We start from the raw sequence: 18,318 nt of genomic DNA on the forward strand, positions 1-18,318 counted from the left end.
ATAAACATTTGAAAAACATTAGTTTGTTAAAGGAATTAATCGAATATACATTTTCCACTTTTAAAAGGGATTACTGAAATAAATGAACTGTCGTATTCTAATTTTGACCAGACCTGTAATGAACAGAAATGCTAATTTCCTACATTTTTGCAGCAAAATGTAGATGTGGAGAAAAACTTTAGACAGAAATGCAAAAAATGCTCAGTCAGCTGCAATTAAAGATTCTGAAACTTCAGCTTTGAGTAACGATTTCCTATAAAATAAACAGTTTGAACCTTTTAGAGTGGTGATGACTCAACAGGAAATCAGGTGACACATAAATGACTGCCAGACATTCTCCAGGTAAACTAAAGGTTTTTATTTAGTTTTGAACATTTTATGTTGCCATTTCAGCCAAATTCACTTAATTTCCTTTAGTTTCACGTCTGACTGGTGTAATAATCCCCTTCTCTTCATAACGAGACATGTTTCATTCCTCCAGGTTGCTGAGGCCACAGAAGACCATGTAGTCTACATGTATCTGCTGATGGGACACTCCAAAATACAAATTTAGAATTTTGTCCAAAACAAGAGAAACCAAGGTGTAGGTTTCATCAAGTTGAAGTGATTCTGACCGCTGAGAACAACAACCAGTCTACTGCAGAGACTGACTTGTGAACAGCACGGCAAAATATCTGAGAAGCTCAAATGAGATTATTTATGAAGAGACTCGTCACCATGGTGACACGAGTAAGAAATGATCTCTGAACATTTATCAGTTTCTATAAGGATCCTCTCCATGGAAGCAGAACCAGGAAGGCATTTCATATTTGGCAAACATCCTAACACAAGTTTGTAAACATTTTTTTGTCCCTTGTTGAAATAAAGTACAGACCAGAAGCCACGCGTTGATCCGTGAAAAGGAAAAAAATAACTGAAATCTTCTGTTTCTCTGTGGAATTCACACTAAGAATGTAAAACAAAGTACCAGAGTCCTGACGGGGCCTCTAGAGGAGGAGGAGGATGACGTGGCTTCTTAATAAAAAAACTCAAACAGAAGACTTTTGCCTCTGGATTATCAGGCTCATTAAGGGGGCGCGGCCTAGAGAGGAACCGCTGTGAAAAGCGAGGATCCGTTTGCATCTCTTCGAGGAGAATCAGGTGTCTCTCCAGCCAGGTGGATCCTGATCCTGGCTGCTCAAACACTAGCAGCTTTTTTACTTTTTTTTTTAAAGTTTTTTGTCATATTTCTAACTTTTTCTCCGTGCTCCTGTCACTCAGCATAACTCTCACATGAACACACTTTTGTAACTCTCCTTTCTCCCTTATGACAGCCACGCACGCACACACAAACACATACACACACACCCACACCAAGTCTCCAGGCAGTTGTAGTTCCTTTGCATAGTGTGGATTCATTGGGGTTGGGCCCAGCTCAGACGCTGGAAGGCTCTGTGAACAGTGACTTAATTACCCCCAACCTCATCACCCTTTGTGGTTGTAGCAACTAAACTTACCACCCCCACTGCTAGTGCCTGGTGACCTCATTTCCTGTTTGTCTTCACAGGCTTCTCTAGTACGTCATCTTACAGAAACAAAAGGAAATGAGGCAGCAGAGAAATATTTGCTAATTCGGATTTCTGGAACTCGAGTGCAGAGCGACTTCTCAAGTTCAACACATAAGGCTGTTGGTAATTTATGCTGCATTGTTCAAGAAAAAACAAAACAAAACTTAATATATCATCTGATGACTCTTGTTTACACTAGGAGTCTAAATAAATATCTCCCTCTTAATTTTTATACTTAAATACAAGTTAATATTTTTCTTGATGCTCCAAAATACTTTGTCTGAAAAGAGAAAGTGTCCTTCACAAGTTTTCTCCCTCCCTATCTCCGATCCAGTGGTACCAAGTTCCACCAGAACCAACGAAAAAACAGAACAGATGGGAGTCGAGTCGGATGTTTTCGGTTTCAGGCAAGTAAAGACGCCCGTGGAATCAAAAGGAAAGAGGAGGGAATGAAGGATGAGGAGGTGTTGTAATAAATAAGAGTGGGTTGGTCACGCCCACCCTGGTTTGACACTCCGTTCACAATACTGATGATAGAAGATGTGCTGTGCTCTCAGCACCAGGACTGGGCTCGGCGCTGGTCGAAATCAGCTATCAGTCGCTTGATGTGGGCCAGTTTGTTGTGCAGGTATTCACAGCGCTGTTTGTCTTCATGGTAGTTCGGGTTGTGCTGGGGGGGGGGGAGAGAGAAAAGGTCAGAATATTAGACTAATAATGCTGATCCTTGAAGCAGCTTGTGATTCAATTTCCTCTAGCAATACACCTGGGTACATAGCACCTGTACACAAGGGCTTAGATCTTTGACTGTAGTCAGAAAATAACCCCCCAAAACACGTCAAATCCTAATTTAGTGAGTAGCTGTAAGCTTCAGCTGATGTTTGCAGCTGGGCTAAAGCTACAAGTTTCTGCTTTTCTTTCTCTTTTTCTTTTAAAGAAGAAAATAAAAATACGAACGGGTGCAAAGATGCCATTATTCCTTGTTTACCACCAGGAACCTTATTGGTTCATCTTTACCCAAAAAGAGGGTGCAGCCATTTATAGGAAAAGGAAGTGGCTTTGCATCACTCGGTTTTATGCTAATGCAGTCAGGTCTGGTGTTTTAATATTTGTTTTAACATGAAACACATCTTACAAACATTTCTCTACCTTCTCTGTAGTCACACAAGCATCTCTAGTCAGGCTGAGACAGTTTAAATAATGATCAGTAGATCAGATCAAACCTCAGTGGAGGTTGATGTCCAACACAGAAGTAACAAAGACAAAAATAAAAACTCCAAACACACGTTGGTCAGCCACGTTGCATTATTAGAGCAGAACGAGAAGAAAGTTTTTTTTATAAAGCATCTCTTTAGATAAAAATCACAAGAACCACAAACAATAATAAAAAAAATTAAATAAACAAATAGCTTTTTAAAGTTATGATGGTGTGAAGTCATTACCGGTCATGTTTGTAAATATTTTGTCAACAATGCGCTGAACCTTGATTTGAAACTGAAATCGCAGTCTCTGCCAGAAAAATGATCAGAATTCAATCTTTTCTTGAAATCGTTCAGCTTTAGTAAAATAAAGATGTTTAAATAAAATATTGCATTTGTGTGTTCTGTATTGATAGCAGTTCATTAAGGAATAGCATAAAATGGCCAAAGCTGCACCAATAATTTGATATGTTTCAATAATTACTGATATTGATCAATACGAATAAAATTTGTATTGATATGCTTTTTAAAACATATTGCCCAGCCTTAACCCTGCCACTGTCCTCGTGGGAGCTCACTCCTCACCCCTGCCACGTGGACCTCAAGGGATAAACCATCAGTCCTGCTCAATGGTCAACTTTCCAGGCGGGGTCACGCATGAGGACAGTGGGAGGGTTAAGCGTATGCCACATCATCATAGCCTGTGCAAAAACTCACTTGTTTCATCTTTTTGTATTCCCTCAGGACCTCATCCTGCACTTTCTGTTGAAGGTGAAAAACAAACGTTGGTTAAACTTAAAAACAACAATCATGGAACATTTTTACCAAACAAAAACATCCATCACCCCTAACAAATGAGTTTACATCTTACTGTCACACGTGTGTGAGCCTTCTTGCCTGATCACAATACTCTGTATGCTTACACACACACACACACACACACACACACACACACACACACACACACACACACACACACACACACACACACACACACACACACACACACACACACACACACACACACACACACACACACACACACACACACACACACACACACACACACACACTTCTGACCTGATGCTCTTTAGTTCCAGGAGTCAGCTTCCGACACTGAGCCTCCAGCTGTGTGAAGCGGCGGGTGATGCTCTCCACACGTGCGTGTAGCTGACGATACTCGCCGTACTCTGCGTTAAAGTCATCCTTGTAGCCTTGTCTCTGGTCAAGGGACACCAGCGGCGTGTACTTCCTGTAAACATGGGAGCGAGTGGGTTTCTTTCCTTCTTGTGACTCTGAAACATGCAAATACTCCAAACTCCTTCCTCTGGTGTCCCAATTAGTTTTTAAATGATTGGAGTTGTTGGAGGAGAGTTTCTGTTGAGTTTAATGTTACTCACACGACGTAGTCAGGCATCTCAGTTTTGGATGAAGACTCAGTGGACTGGACAAGTGGCTTCTCTTTGTCTGAAAAAAGAGGGAAGGATGACAATCAATGTGTTCAGCCATTGAATTTATCCGTTACGTGTCATTTACATGTTCACACACTTCCATCCCTCTGTTATTGTTCTGTGTGTGTACATAGAAAGGTCTAGGAAATATACTTGTGTAAAGATTTAAACCTCATGGCCACTAGAGGGTGTGAAAACTCCAAAAAACATCTTTTCAGAACAAGAAAAAGCCATTTTCTCAAATGAACAACAGACGTTTTCCAGTCAGTGTGCTCAGATTGAGGTTTGGACTTTTTCTGCAATCCAAGAGGGAAGATTCTTGTTAGGCAAAACAAAGTAAACAAGTGTTTTTACTCAGACATGCTGTTGTCTCCAACCTTCACACCATTTTAGAAAAGGAAAAACCATCTTGGTCTGAAACAATCAGACATTTAAGTGTAGATGCTTCAGTTCAGGTTAAATCCTGCTAAATCTAATTAGTAAATCAGATCAACCCTACATGCTTGTACAGGTTTCCCTTCACTCACGCCAAGTTTCTGCCCTAACATGGCTAATTTATTCTGCTGGAGGACACTTAACATAAAATACATTTCCATTATGCTTTTATCAACTCGAGCGTTCAAAGCTGAGGCGTTGGATGTTTCTTGAAAAGATTAAAAAAATCTGTTCTGTAGAGATCAAGTGTTGAGGTCTGAAAATAATTCATGAGTTTGCCTGAAAACAGAAGTTGTGTTTTGTCTGTTTTATACAAGCAGCATCTGCTTAAACACACTTATAATAAAATAAAAAACACTTATTTTACAGTCTTTAGTCAAATAAAGTATAGGGATGCACCGATCAGGTTTTTTGCCGATCACCGATACCGATATCAAACAATGCTGATCACCGATACCGATCACGTGGAATGGCCAGAAATTTTCTACATTATAATGAGTGCTACAAACTACATAATCTGGGAATAAAGGAAATGCAACCTAATCTAAAATGGTCTGCATTAAGGTTGTCACGGTGTGAAAATTTAACCTCATGGTTATTGTGACCAAAATTACCACGGTTTTCGGTATTATTGCGGTATTTTTTTTTAAACGTGCTACATTTTCACACAATTAAATAAACCCTGTATGTCAGGAAATATTGTCCTCAGTTTGTGTCTAAATTTTGCCTAAAATGTGTTATTTTGTAATTATGTTGTTTATTTGTTTACATTTTTTCCCTTTAGTCTTTAAAATACCAATATTTGCCCATAACTTCTTATTTTATGTCTGTTTGATGTCATCATTTTAAAAATATTAGTTCAGATGGTACTCAGTACTCAAGTAGCCTTATAATCAGATACTTGTTTACCCTTACTTGAGTAATAAACCCTATATCAGGAAAATATTGTCCTCGGTTTGTGTTCCAGTGAGCTTTGCAGATGTGGGAAAATGTCATCAGGCAGTAATCATTGTTAAATTCATAATTATTCTCGGAAAGAGACCAACTCTTATCTGCCCCTGGGAGCCCCGTAATGCATGGCGTCATTTCAACATGGGGGTGTCCGTGACACGGTTTATATGCAGGTAGCGGCGCTGCGGCTGCTTTATATAGCGACTCGTTGCATTCTCCCTCAACCCAAATCCTCGTATCACGCATTTGATCTAAAATGCTAACGTTAGCTTGCCTTGCGTTGACTGTAGAGTTGTGGGTGATGGTCACGCAGATGTGTCATGAGATTTGAAGCATTGCTGCCTTTCACAGACACTTTTTCTGCACGTGCTGAAAACAGGATAGCCGTCCTCTATCAGCTGTCCCTCGGCATTCTTCAAATATCCAAAAGATGCCCGTACTTCCCACTTTGTCTTCTTTGAGGGATAATAAATGTCCTCCTGAGCACTGCCGTCTCCTCCTTTGGCCATTATTTCAGCTTTAGCTTCAAGAAAGTTTTGGTTGTAAACAACAAAGTGCGCATGTGCCGCCGGCAACTTCAGCAGATGATAAGGTGGCTGGTAAGGGTCACCGCGCCTACACCGCAGCCACGGTAACCACCGAGATAATATAGTTTTTTTTTTTTAAAAACAAGACAGTTATTATTATTGTCAACTTTTTTACTGGGGTTTATCGCTACACCGGTTACCGTGACAACCCTACCTGATCGGTCTGCTTTGATCCATTTTGAAAACTCCGATCAAAACCGATAGGGGCGCTATCGGCCGATTGGGATCAAATGCCGATCCATCGGTGCATCCCTAATAAAGTAAGCGACAATCCTGGGTTTGGTGGATTTCATGTTAGTGCAACACTCATTAATGAAGCCATACCTTGATCTTTGTGAGAACTTTTGCTAAGAGCACCTCCCACTTCCTCGTCAGCGCTGCGTTTCTTTTTAGCTCTCTGACTCTCCTGCACCTGCTCTGCCACAACCGGAGGACTAAAGCTGGGTCTTTCCGTCTGTTTCCCTTTATCCTTCTCTCTGTCCTTGTCCTTGTGCTTCTTGGATTTCTTCCGACACTTTTTACTTGAACCGCTACATGAGGGAGGGCTGGTGATGACAGTGGAGGTAACAGTGAGGGAGGTGCACGGCAAAGGTGTAGGGGAGGCGGCGGGTTTGGAGACGGGGTGCCGACAGGAGTCCTGCAGGGTCCCATCAGCAGAAACGGGGCTGGGGGAGGGGTCTCTGCAGGAAGAGCTCTGGTCCATGGGCAGGTCCTGGGTGCCGCAGCCCTCTGGGGTGCTGGGTGAGTTAGAGTTGGAGGCTGGGCTGGGCTGCTGATGAGAGGGAGCTGGAGGGTGAGATGATATGGGCAGGTGGGTGGGAGGGCCCGAGGTGACATTGGGGGGTAGGGACGAGTGTTTAGAGCTGGGGCTGCCCTCATCCTCTCGGCGCTCAGAGGAGGATGAAGATGCAGCGGACCCCCGGTTACTGAGGTGAGAGATGCGTGCCTTCTTGGGAGCCAAGGGATCAATGAAGTCAAAGTCAGGCTGGCGCTTCTGCAACAAAATACAAAAACAAACCCATTAACCCAACGACTGTGTCTCTTTAATGTCTGCCTCTGCGTCCATTTGTCCAGCTACCTGAGGGGAAGTGGGGAATCCGTCTTTAGGGGGACTGCTTGATGCAACTCTCTCAGTAGGAAGACCTAATTTACTGTTTAAAACAAAAGAGGAAAGTAATTCAGCTGCTGTTTGTAAATCACTAAACAATCACTAGCTTATTAAAAAATAAACCACTGAGCCCTATAATCGTATTATTAATCACAAATACACAGATTCTATTAGAGATGCATTTAGCCCTATGCTGCACTGTGATGTGTCCGTCAGTAATATAAAACTTCTGACTGCTTACGTCTAAATTTCCTGTTTAATTACTCATTTATTTTAAAATTATTCAGCATTTTCCCTGATGGCTGTAAACCAAACTGGTCATGTAATAAATAACAACAATAATAATAATAATAATAATAATAATAATATAAAACAGAACTGGCCGTTCCTGTACCGAGCTAAGATCCGGTCGACCTGGGTCTTCTCGTCTTCGGAATAGCCAGGCCAGTCTCGCTGGACATCCCGATACATAAAGTCCTTCAGAGAGTACGTGTTGTCTTTGGGATTCATGTTAGCCACCTGTTAAACACAAATGCACTAAAGCAACATTGAAACCTTCACAGCTTCATACAGAAACTTCAGATTTCCTGCCATCTGTGCAGGCACAGTATATTTAGCAGGTTAGGGCTTTATTTCCAGTAAACCAAGTCTTCTGCAGTGAACGGCTCTATTCACGTCTTTAACATCAAGCCAAACTCAAAGCCTCCTCGTGAATCAGAATAACCAAGCTAGGCATGTAGATGGCAGACGTGAAGGAAAACACTTGTCCCAGATTTTCTGTGCTGCTCAGGAACTCAGCATCAGATGGTCATGTCTGGCAGATGCTATAGATCACTGTACACAAAAACTACCAGACACAAGAACAGTTTCTTTCCTTCAGCTATTTCTCTCCTGAATCTGTAGATTCTTTCACCATCCTTTTACTATACCTTTTAATACTTATTCAGTATGCTTATGGATATGAGTGTGTGTGTGTGTGTGTATATACATGTTCTTATGTGTTTTTTATGTATTTTTATTCTCATTTATTGTAGTTGTATGTTTTAGAGAGCGAACATCTACCGAAGCTAAATTCCTTGTAAATGTAATTTTACTTGGCCAATAAACCTGAATCTGAAATATTATATTACTGTAAATACTCAAAAACAGTCCGTTATAAACTGTAATCTAAACCACAAAGATCACCTGCTGCAGGGTGGTCCCCAGAGAGTTGCGGTCCTTCTGGTTGATCCCGTCCCGCTGCAGACGGCCAAGCACCTCCAGTTTCTTGTAGGACCTGAGCGCCAGCAGGTGGATGATGCGGTCCCGGAGCGGCCTCTGGGACACGGGGTTGTTGGAAAGGCACTTGCGTATGGTGTTGGCTGGGTTGATCGGTGTGGAGCGTTTTCGCTCTGGGACGACATCTGGGGCTGATAGTGCAGGCTTACGAATGTGCACTTGCTTTCCTAAAAGCAAGAGAAAAAAAGGTATTTTAGTCATTTTATAGTAGCGATGCTAAAGACGCTGAATAATAAAAAAAGAAAAAGATTAAAAGGACCTGAAAGTACCTAAACTCTCCAACTTTCATGCATTTTTACAAAGCAGCAACCTGCAATGAGTCATGGGAGATTATCTTTAAACGAATAAGAGTCACAGTATTATGCTGTTAAACTAATGGCACCAACCAGCGGTTCTCCGGTTACCTCCAGTTCTAATCCTCGCCGCCCTTTCCTGTCTGTTATCTAAACGACGTAAGGCCCTGTTGGGTATTTCTGGGCCGTGTGTTTTATCAGGGTGCCGCCACACTCCCCTATTCTTCCACACACTTGTTATGAAATTCTAAAGCTCTTTAAAAGATTAGAGTTAGAGAGGAAAAGGAAACACCTCCCCTCCTCCACCTTGGCCAGAAGGCAGACTAGAGCGTACCGTGAGATCACCCTTGGCAACTACCTAACTGACTGCAGTCTCCTCCTTAGATCCTCTTCTGCACACCTGGAGTTGTAATAATTTTCCCATCAAATGCAAATGAATTTACAACACGGATTCACTTGTCATTAGAAATAAATGACAGGTAATAGGAGTTTCAGGTTCCTACGAGGACCTATTAGGAGCAGGACCATAACACCATCTTTCTCATTAGGCGCCAACGTTCAACCAGCTGCTACAAGTTTCTGTGCAGCGTCTCTCGTTTCCCAGTTTCTGTCTAAGCCGGTTTCTGTTTGAGCCTGCCTATGCAAATCCATCCCTAGATCTGTGTTAAAGAAGATATTACAAACCATCAGAACAACTCAAGACCCTTCTAGAGTTAGAGTGATCACGTTTCCGTACCCGCATTCGCTCTATGACTTTTTTTGGGTAGATGAAGATAGAAATGTATTCAAATACTTCCATTTTGAATTTTTTTTTTTGCCTGGCCTTTCAGGCCAAGTTGAAAAACCGTTTTAGCAAGTGCCATACAACGGGTGTACGCCGTATCCATTACGTGACATCACAGGACAAGTGATGGTGTGACTCCCTCATGGACACGATCTGCATCCTCATGTCCAAAATAAAATCCCAAACTATGGAAACTCTGGGTAGTACCAGGAAGGAGCTGTGCGTGACTAACAGGGACTCAAACAGTAATGCAGTTACATGGCGTTGTAGTAATATGACTAACACGAGTGTCCACTTAGCCCGACCTCAACCGTGGCTAAACACGTCAGCTGCAAACCAAAACGTGTTGTGATGCGCACGTAATAACAAACACAAACGGTTTGTTGTTTTTGACTGGTCTTTGGTTTTAGTTTAGAAGCTTCCAGAATTTCAGACAGCACTAATCTATCCAGATTGATCCAATATATCCAGATTAATCTACCCATATGAGTTTGACAATGAAGACATAAATGACTCTGAATCAGTTTAAAGATGTTCTATATTGATTTGGTCAACAGTAATTAATAATGTGATGTGAATGGAGTCATATTGATGCTTGAACATGCATTAGTCCGTCCAAGATGAAAGCAGCAGCTGGTCTTTCAAAGTCGTTTCCATGCATTTTCTCTGTGGGAGATTCAGTTTTCAGTGGTGTCCTTTATCAGCAACAGTTTTTAAACCTTTACAAGATAACTAAACAAGATTTGCTGATATTTGAAACCAGACTGTATGAAAATATAGATTTGCATGAATAAAACTGCCACTTGTCCATAAAAAGAACATTAAAAACACAGGAAAGAAATACTCTGTACTCAAACGTCTAATCTGGAACAACAGAACAGTTCACATAATCATAATTAGGACTTTAAACAGGATTTTGATTCATATTTCTACAAAATTAGACAAAGAGAGGAGAGAGTTGCTGGTTTTAAAGCCATAAGTTGGGGCCTTACCTCTGTACTGGCCCCCAGGCTTGATGACTTTGGTCCCACGTTCACGTGTGTCCTCCACAGCCTGGGTCATGCGTTCCCGGGTCACCTGGTAGGAGTCATTGGTGGCGCACACTGTGACCTTGTCCTGTACCGTCGCCAACAATGCCAGGTGTGAGGCCCCTGAGCTGTAGACAAAGATGGGATGGTGAGAGAGAGGTGAGGCACTGAGGGATTATCTTCCAGCAACATGTAGCAAGGCAGCAATAGATGATTCAGCTAAATGGCGATTACCTTGACACATACTGGTGGATACACTCAAAACTTCCCTGAGGGTTGTCTTTGCCCACATTGGACAAGTAGAAATCAAAATTGTGGAAGGTGTCTGAGGGGGAGTCAGTCTTGGGAATTTTAATGTGCTGTGAAACAAATAAATGCACAGAAACAAAATTCACACACATATAACAATATTGTGAGAATGAAGATCTGAACATATGAATATAATTAACCGGTTTAATTAACTAACATTTTTAGTGTACAACGCCTTGTTTGGTTGTAATGCCTTGTTGAATGCGCTTTATAAATAAAATTGGATTGGATAACTGTCATTTCTTTAAGTGAAGATGAAAAGTTAGCTTGTATATAAAAAAAAAAGACAGACTGCATTACTGGACATATGTTGGGTGATATTAAGGGAGAATTTTCTGATGTGCATGATTCACAGCTTAAAGCAGCAATCTGGAGTATTTCCCCTTTCAGGAATTATGTAAGATTTTTAAGAAATCCGTAAAAGTGATAGTCTAGCCCCGTACTGTCTCGTAGAGCTCTATGCAATTTGAAATGAGCGCCGCTCAGCATTAGCCAATACCGCTAGACATCCATTTATGTAAAGATGTCAATCACAGTACGTGTGTGTTTGCAGAAGTATCAAGAATAAAGCAAAGTTGGCAACATGCCTTATGAACAAGTACATCTTTAAAATAAAAATATAAACGAATAAGCAGCATAACAATGAAAAAAATTGTAAAGCAATGTTTTTTTTAGCTCTGTTGGGCAGCTAGAGGTGCACTTTCATGAATGAGAGGCATTGCTTGTAGTTGTAGTCACAGAAGTATAGAGAGGGGCTTGAGGTGCAAAACAGTTTTCCACCTCTAGATGGTACCATCTTAGAAAACTCCAGATTTCTGCTTTAAACAGTCCAGGCACTGGTAAATAGCTCAACCTTTTTATCAACAAACCTTATTGAAGCAAAGAAGCATAAATAATACTTAAAAAGTACTTAGTGAGAATGTAAGAAAATATTGATACATTAAAAATCACAAATACTTTTGATACACATTATGATACCAAAACAAAGCACTGAATACATTTGAGAATTTACATGCAAACTTTTACTATTCATTGTGTGGTGCAAATCAAATTCCAACAGCTAGGTGGCAGCAGTCTTTCCCACCTTCATTATGACAGAAGTACGACATTGCTTGATAACAAAGGGTTGTGTCTTGGAAGCGTCTGTCCGGAGTTTTCCATTTAAGTTCAGTCTTCAAAAATTGCAAATATCACCTGGCTTTAAAGTGGCAGTGTGTAGTTTTCTGACGATAGGGGGCAGTACACAGTCCATTGAGAGAATGCTATTGCAGAATGCCAATTGTAGTTTCCAGATCTGCTCGGGGTCCTGCGATAGCCGATGGCATCAAACTTTGGCAATACCACTTGACCAAATTATATCGCCTCTCTTTTTTGATTCTGTTTTTCCACATAGATTTTGGAAAGAGTTTAGTTGTTTGGTCATGAAATTCATGTTTCTTATTGCCAACATGTTTTCAAACGTGGTAACGTAACTTCTGTAGGTCGTACGTCCAGCCAATCATCTAGTGAGACATCATCGAAGAACCCCGAGCTGGCAAGAAGGAAACATGGCATCGAATATAGCCGCCAATATTTTTTTAAAGAATGAACATAATTTTATTCCTTTTCAACAAAATTTCAATGGATATTTCCAGGGATTAATGGTAAAAACTACACATCGTCCCTTTTGGGTGTTGCGATATATCGTATTGTCTCCCAGATTCTTGCCAATACACACCCCTGGTAAATAATACAAAAATGTTCTTCAAATTTTAAGCCTCACAACATAAAATCACTTTAAAAAAAAAGCAATTACCCCTTGGAGTCCCTTGAATTTTATTGTAGGTCGTGAAGAAGGTACGTTCTGAAATAGACAAAACAGTTAAACACACGAAGATCTTTTAAAATGAACCACTGAATGTGTATGACTCTTAAATATTGTAATTATCCAAACAGTTGAAGTTTGAAGCAAACATTTGTCTAGTGATGTACACTCTGAAGTGATTTTTTATGAAGCACGTTTATTTCAAGTTTTGACTGAGAAACAAAATAAAGTAAAAAGCCACACATTTTGCAGAGACTGCTGTGGAGCAGCAGATCGCAGGTTAGGACAGGAAAGCACAAAACTCCCAATTTTCCACATAGCTCAAACACACCGAGCTAGTTGGCTGGACTCCTGAATGAGTTGCATTTAACTGGTTGGAGTGCATTTTATCAGCGCTAAACCCAAAACATCTTTGCACATTAAAAAAAAAGGACTGGTTGTAAGATAAAGTGTAGATTCTGTTACGAGTGTGAGACAAATGTGTCACAGTTTGAGAAGGCTAAGCTACTCCAAGTCACGGACTCCCTCCCCCACTCCCTCACACCGTTCTTCTGATCACATTTCACATCACCACAGAACGACAAAGATAGCCACCTTCCATAGTTCGATGACTGGTTCAGCTGCAGCGCACATTGCTGAGAGGGAGAGAAACAAAAAGCAGGCAGTTTTGGCTGCTCAGTCAGCAAGAGGTGGCAGGCTGCCGTCCAGCACAGCAAACTGACCAACGTGTCCAATAAGGTTTCAGCGTGGACAGCCACAAAAGAAGTTTTTCAGCCTAGCGATAATGCAGTCAAACTGACTGAATACTTATGTGAGATTTAACTAATAAAAACCAAATGCTTTTCAGATGTCCACATATTAATCTAAACCATTGCCAGCAGACACGTGTGCAAGACATTGACACCTGAACATCACCTATATATGTATATTTTACATAGACAACCTCACTTGGCTGTCAACCAGACAAACCTTTGCCTTCAGAAATATGTGCAGTGTCCAACATACAATAAAAAGACGCCATGCACCATAAAAAGCAATCACTGAGACCTCTGGACACTACAGCTCCATATAGAGCAACCAGTCCTGGATGGATCCCTAGTCAGAGTCCCGTGTTATGTAACCGTATAGTTGTTGGCAGCTTGACGGAGTTAAGGTCAGGTAACTTGGCTTCAGGAGTCTGCAACTCAAGACTGCATTGGTTTCTCTAGATTAGTTCACCTGTGTTAACCTCAACTCGATTACATAACCAAAACAGTTCTGGATTAACATGTTATATTTAATCTGGTGCATTTAATCTGAAGTCATTTGTACATGTAAGTTCTGCTTTAAAGAGTGAATGAGCCATTCTGTATTATTGTGTTGCAGTACATCACTGATAAATAGTTGCTTGACGTGGCTGGGACTGTGAAGGATGGACATAAAACTAGCATAAACCATCTTTTTAGCTACTGTTTGATTAGTAATAAGCGGGTTAAATGGCTCCACAAGGCTGAGCCTGGCAGGAGATCCCTGCCAGGCGGTGGTGTTAGGTTTTCCTTCCAGCAGGAACTGTAACCATATGGTAACATGACCAGTCACTGACATGCTTCAGACACCAGGAAATGATCAAATATTGTTCCATTTAGCGACCTTATTTGTGTATATTTCCACCCTGCTATTCACCTGAACACAATTTAATTGGATAAAAAGTAAAAACTGGATCATAAAGCATTAAAATAAACTAAATTTAACTCGTAAATGTCCCTTCAAGACGTGTATTAAACCCTATAAAATGTCCTTATTTGGTGAGTAGTTTAAGTTAACTTGACTAGAGGGAGAAAATGCGACTTGCAGCTAATGCTAACAAGCTTGTCACTAAATTAAAGAAGTTTTTAAGTTAATAAAGGTTTGTCAGTTCGTAAAACCAGGCCAAAACACACGCCTAGGTTCACGTGTGTCGCATTAAGTTGATAAACTGGACGAGATAAACTAGTGTAGTTTAATAACAAGCGAAAAGTCTCCCTGTCAACAGTTTAGCTAGGTAGCCTTAGCTGTGCGTGGCAGTTGGGCTTCCTAGCTGAGAGGAGCGGTGTCAGCCCCGAGAAGTCTCCGCTGATACACTTACTAAAAAGGTTTTAAATGTCTGTTTCACTCACCGAGCTATTTTGGTAGTTTTCTATCGACCTCAGTGCTGTTTCGGTCAACTTGACGTGCAGTACGGTGACTCTTTCTGCGTTCTGTTGGCCACAATTTAATCCGTACCTCCCATCCTCGGAGAGAGCCGCCATCTTTACCAGCCCTCCACCATCGTCCCTCTGAAGCGGGAGGCTTAAGCAGCCTGGTCTCCCTGCGCTCACCCCGCTCCTGGGAGGGATCACCGCTGCCCTGGAGCTGACAGCTGGAGACAGCTCGGCTCAGCCTGCTTCATTCAGTGATTCCAGTTAAAAACTAGGCTAAAAGTGCTGCATTTTTCGTGCCGTTTAATCTGCAGATCGACTTTTTCTTTTTTTTATTTAGATTTTAATTAGTTTTTTTTGTTTTATTTCTTAGTTAAAGAAAACTCTGCTTCATCTTTTCGACCCTTACATGGTTAAAACACTCATAGCTACTAGTTCCCCCTTTCTCTTTATGCCCATAACCTTTCAGTCAAACATCACACACACACACACACACACACACACACACACACACACACACACACACACACACACACACACACACACACACACACACACACACACAGCTGCATGTTGCTGACATGGTAAAACTAATTGTAGCCAGCTGAAAGTGTTAGTGGTAGCTTTTGTGACAAGTCACTTTTTAGAAAACGTTTGGGATGCATTTTCATTAGACTGATCAATTTAAAATCAATGTATTCTCTTTAATCAATTACTGACGTCAACTTTCAAAACCTTCCCAAAAACATCAATCATACACCTTTGTTGAACAAATAATGTCTCCATGAAGAAAAACAACAATGAAAAATGTAAAATTTTGCCTTTTTTATTCATTGGAATTATATATACAATTTAATTACATAATAATGTAAAGCACTAACATTTAGAATTGACATATATTTAGGATTTTTTGTTTTATACTTTATATGTCCCAGATTGGCATATAAACTGACATTATTACAAAGGACGTGCACTTTCCTTGTCAACAGGACTATCTAGCGGTGTCAGTCCCCTTGACGTGGTGATTAGCGGTGTAGCCATGGGCAGGGTGGGGAAAGGCTTGAGTGAATCCAGCAGATTACCACAGCTCTCTACCCCACCCATCCCCCTGACTAGTCACACAATTATACAGGTCACATGTTTACAACATTAACAAGGTTTAAAAAGGGAACAAATAGATTTGCATGCAAAGGAAAATTGTAGTTTTACATTTGTAGTGACGCAACATTTGCATGGGTTTAGTTTACAGTGTTACATTACACTCACTATTTATCTGCATCCATGTCAATTTCAGAATTGTTGTCTGACTGGTTGTCTGCTGTGCAAACAATTTTGTAAAGCTTTTGGGTGGATGACTCACTCCGTGTGTGTTTACTGATGCTCTGAAGTTGGGATCCAATGTAAGAGTATCTTAAAATTACACTCCCTTTGTTTCAAGTTAAACATCAAAGACCTAGTGTGTTACATCACAGTGCATGCTTTATTTCTGTTTGTTGTTTTGTGCGCTGTGACACTTTCCTCGAAGTTTTTATTACAAATCGCTCATGGTGATCAGGTTGCAGCTTTGAGTGACACACATGATGCTCTTTTCTTTTTAAGAATAGTATTTTTTATGATTTTATGTGTGATGTAAACTCAGACTAATAGTTCTAACACACTCTAAAATCACTCAAGGATCCAAACCAATACCAAAGCTTTAAAAAAAAATCAGTTGTTTTAAATCCCAGTGGACAGGGAGACAGAAATGAAAGTGAAAGGGGGGAGAAGAAAGGAAGACACGGAGGAAGAAATAAAATCTCAGTAAGATAAACAATAAAAGGTGTCGAAAAAAATTCTCCTAGACCTGCAGAAAAAGAGAGAGAGTGAGAAAAAAGGGACACAAAAATACAACAGAAGCTAAATATCACTCCACCAACAGCATGAGGATGTATAGCTAACATTTTTTGCTGAATAGCACATGGTAATAATTCATAGTGTATTTTGTGCCAACCACAGCCTTGAGTTATGTGTCAAAAATGCCTAAGTTCATAATAGTAAGAAAACCATGTGTGCTCCTGCGTGCGTACACGCACTTGTGTATATAAGGTCCATAGGAGTGTGTATGAAGGGCCAAAGACCCACAGAAAATGGAAGAGTTCCAAGCCCCAAAAATATGTATTTAGTTATTTATTTAAAGGGAAATTCCACCTCTAAGTGCAATTTATTCTGTTGCCACATGCCCCAGAGTTAGATAAGTGGGAAAACGCATTTTGTAACAAGCCCAGTCATTCTCCTAATCTGACTTTAGCTTAGCATAAACAATGTAAGTGGATGGTAACAGCTAGCATTTCAATCATTCAAATAAAAAAATAAAAATAATACCCACTTCCATCAACGCAAATGTGTGGCTACTTATACCCAGTACAGTATTTTGAAGGAACAGCACAAAGTTGCACTAAAAATGGCCAAGTACTTGAAGAAGTGTCTTTTGGGGTAGCTGTGTCTTGTCCCTGCAGCAGCTGCTTACAGCTGTGCTTTGTCGTAATCTAGTCCCAAGCAGAAGTGTGGACTCGAGTCAGATGACTTGGACTCAAGTCAGACTCGAGTAATTATTTTAATGACTTCTGACTTGACTTGATCAAATCTATAAAGACTTATGACTTGACTCGGACTTGAATGCCAATGACTTGCGACTTGAATCGACTTGCATCTGTTGACTTGATGATGACTTGAGCATATTTTATATTTGAGCACAAAAGTGCCACGACATGGACAAAAATCATAAATCATTCTTCATTCTGGGTTTGATCTTGTACGGCTAAAGGCAGCAGCACATTGTTTAGAATCAGTTTCAGTTGCACTTTCTGCTTGTTTGAGCAAATAAATAAAGCTTTAAGAAGCTTTATTTCTGGAATGTATTCATTATCATTTGTCCAATTGAAATTGGACAAATGCCTTGATTATGACTTGAAAATTCAAAGTTAAGGACATCATTGACTTTGGACTCAACTTGGACTTGGTTGTCTTTGACTTGGACTTGACTTGAGATGTGACTAGAAAGACTTGGGACTTTCTTGTGACTTGCAAAGCAGTGACTTGGTAACACCTCTGCTCCCAAGTCTGAATCTGCTCCTATTATTCCTTCGTGTTCCTTATTATTTTCATTTGTGGTTGATACGATTATTGAGGCTTCGGCTTACTCCCACAATCTCAAAACATGACTGTTAGGTTCATTGGTCTCTCTAAATTGCCCTAAGGTGTGAGTGTGTGTGTGCTTGGTTGTTTGTCCTGTGTGTCTAAGTGTTGCCCTGCGATGGACAGGCAACCTGTCCAGGATGTACCTCGCCTGCATGCCCGGAGACAGCTGGAGGAAGGATAAGTGGGTAAAGAAGATGGATGGATGGATTATTAT

At 40.7% G+C, this 18,318-nt stretch overlaps 1 protein-coding gene across 1 annotated transcript; it reads right to left on the reverse strand.

Annotated features, from left to right (window-relative positions):
- Positions 1-337: 337 nt before the first annotated feature.
- ell2 (elongation factor for RNA polymerase II 2) lies at positions 338-15,397 on the reverse strand. The gene is made up of 12 exons (XM_015959366.3): positions 14,907-15,397; positions 12,763-12,810; positions 10,893-11,017; positions 10,623-10,786; positions 8,461-8,720; positions 7,670-7,794; positions 7,246-7,318; positions 6,492-7,161; positions 4,144-4,210; positions 3,824-3,995; positions 3,461-3,505; positions 338-2,217 (listed from the first exon to the last, which is right to left on the reverse strand). Exons 1-12 carry the CDS (start codon positions 15,036-15,038, stop codon positions 2,101-2,103), a joined length of 1,998 nt encoding a protein of 665 aa, XP_015814852.1. The 5' UTR covers positions 15,039-15,397; the 3' UTR covers positions 338-2,100.
- Between the last annotated feature and the right edge of the window lie 2,921 nt (positions 15,398-18,318).

The sequence above is a fragment of the Nothobranchius furzeri genome, chromosome 3 (assembly GCF_043380555.1).
Source record: "Nothobranchius furzeri strain GRZ-AD chromosome 3, NfurGRZ-RIMD1, whole genome shotgun sequence".
NCBI lineage: Eukaryota > Metazoa > Chordata > Actinopteri > Cyprinodontiformes > Nothobranchiidae > Nothobranchius > Nothobranchius furzeri.

What these genes read in the sequence shown, in the direction of transcription:
- ell2 (XM_015959366.3), bottom strand. Translation starts at nt 15,038, where the DNA reads ATGGCGGCTCTCTCCGAGGATGGGAGGTACGGATTAAATTGTGGCCAA. An exon ending in GTCGACCGGATCTTAGCTCG is followed by an intron (nt 7,319 to 7,669) that starts GTACAGGAACGG and finishes TGTTTTAAACAG; the next exon opens with TAAATTAGGTCTTCCTACTG. An exon ending in AATACAAAAAGATGAAACAA is followed by an intron (nt 2,218 to 3,460) that starts GTGAGTTTTTGC and finishes CCCCCCCCCCAG; the next exon opens with CACAACCCGAACTACCATGA.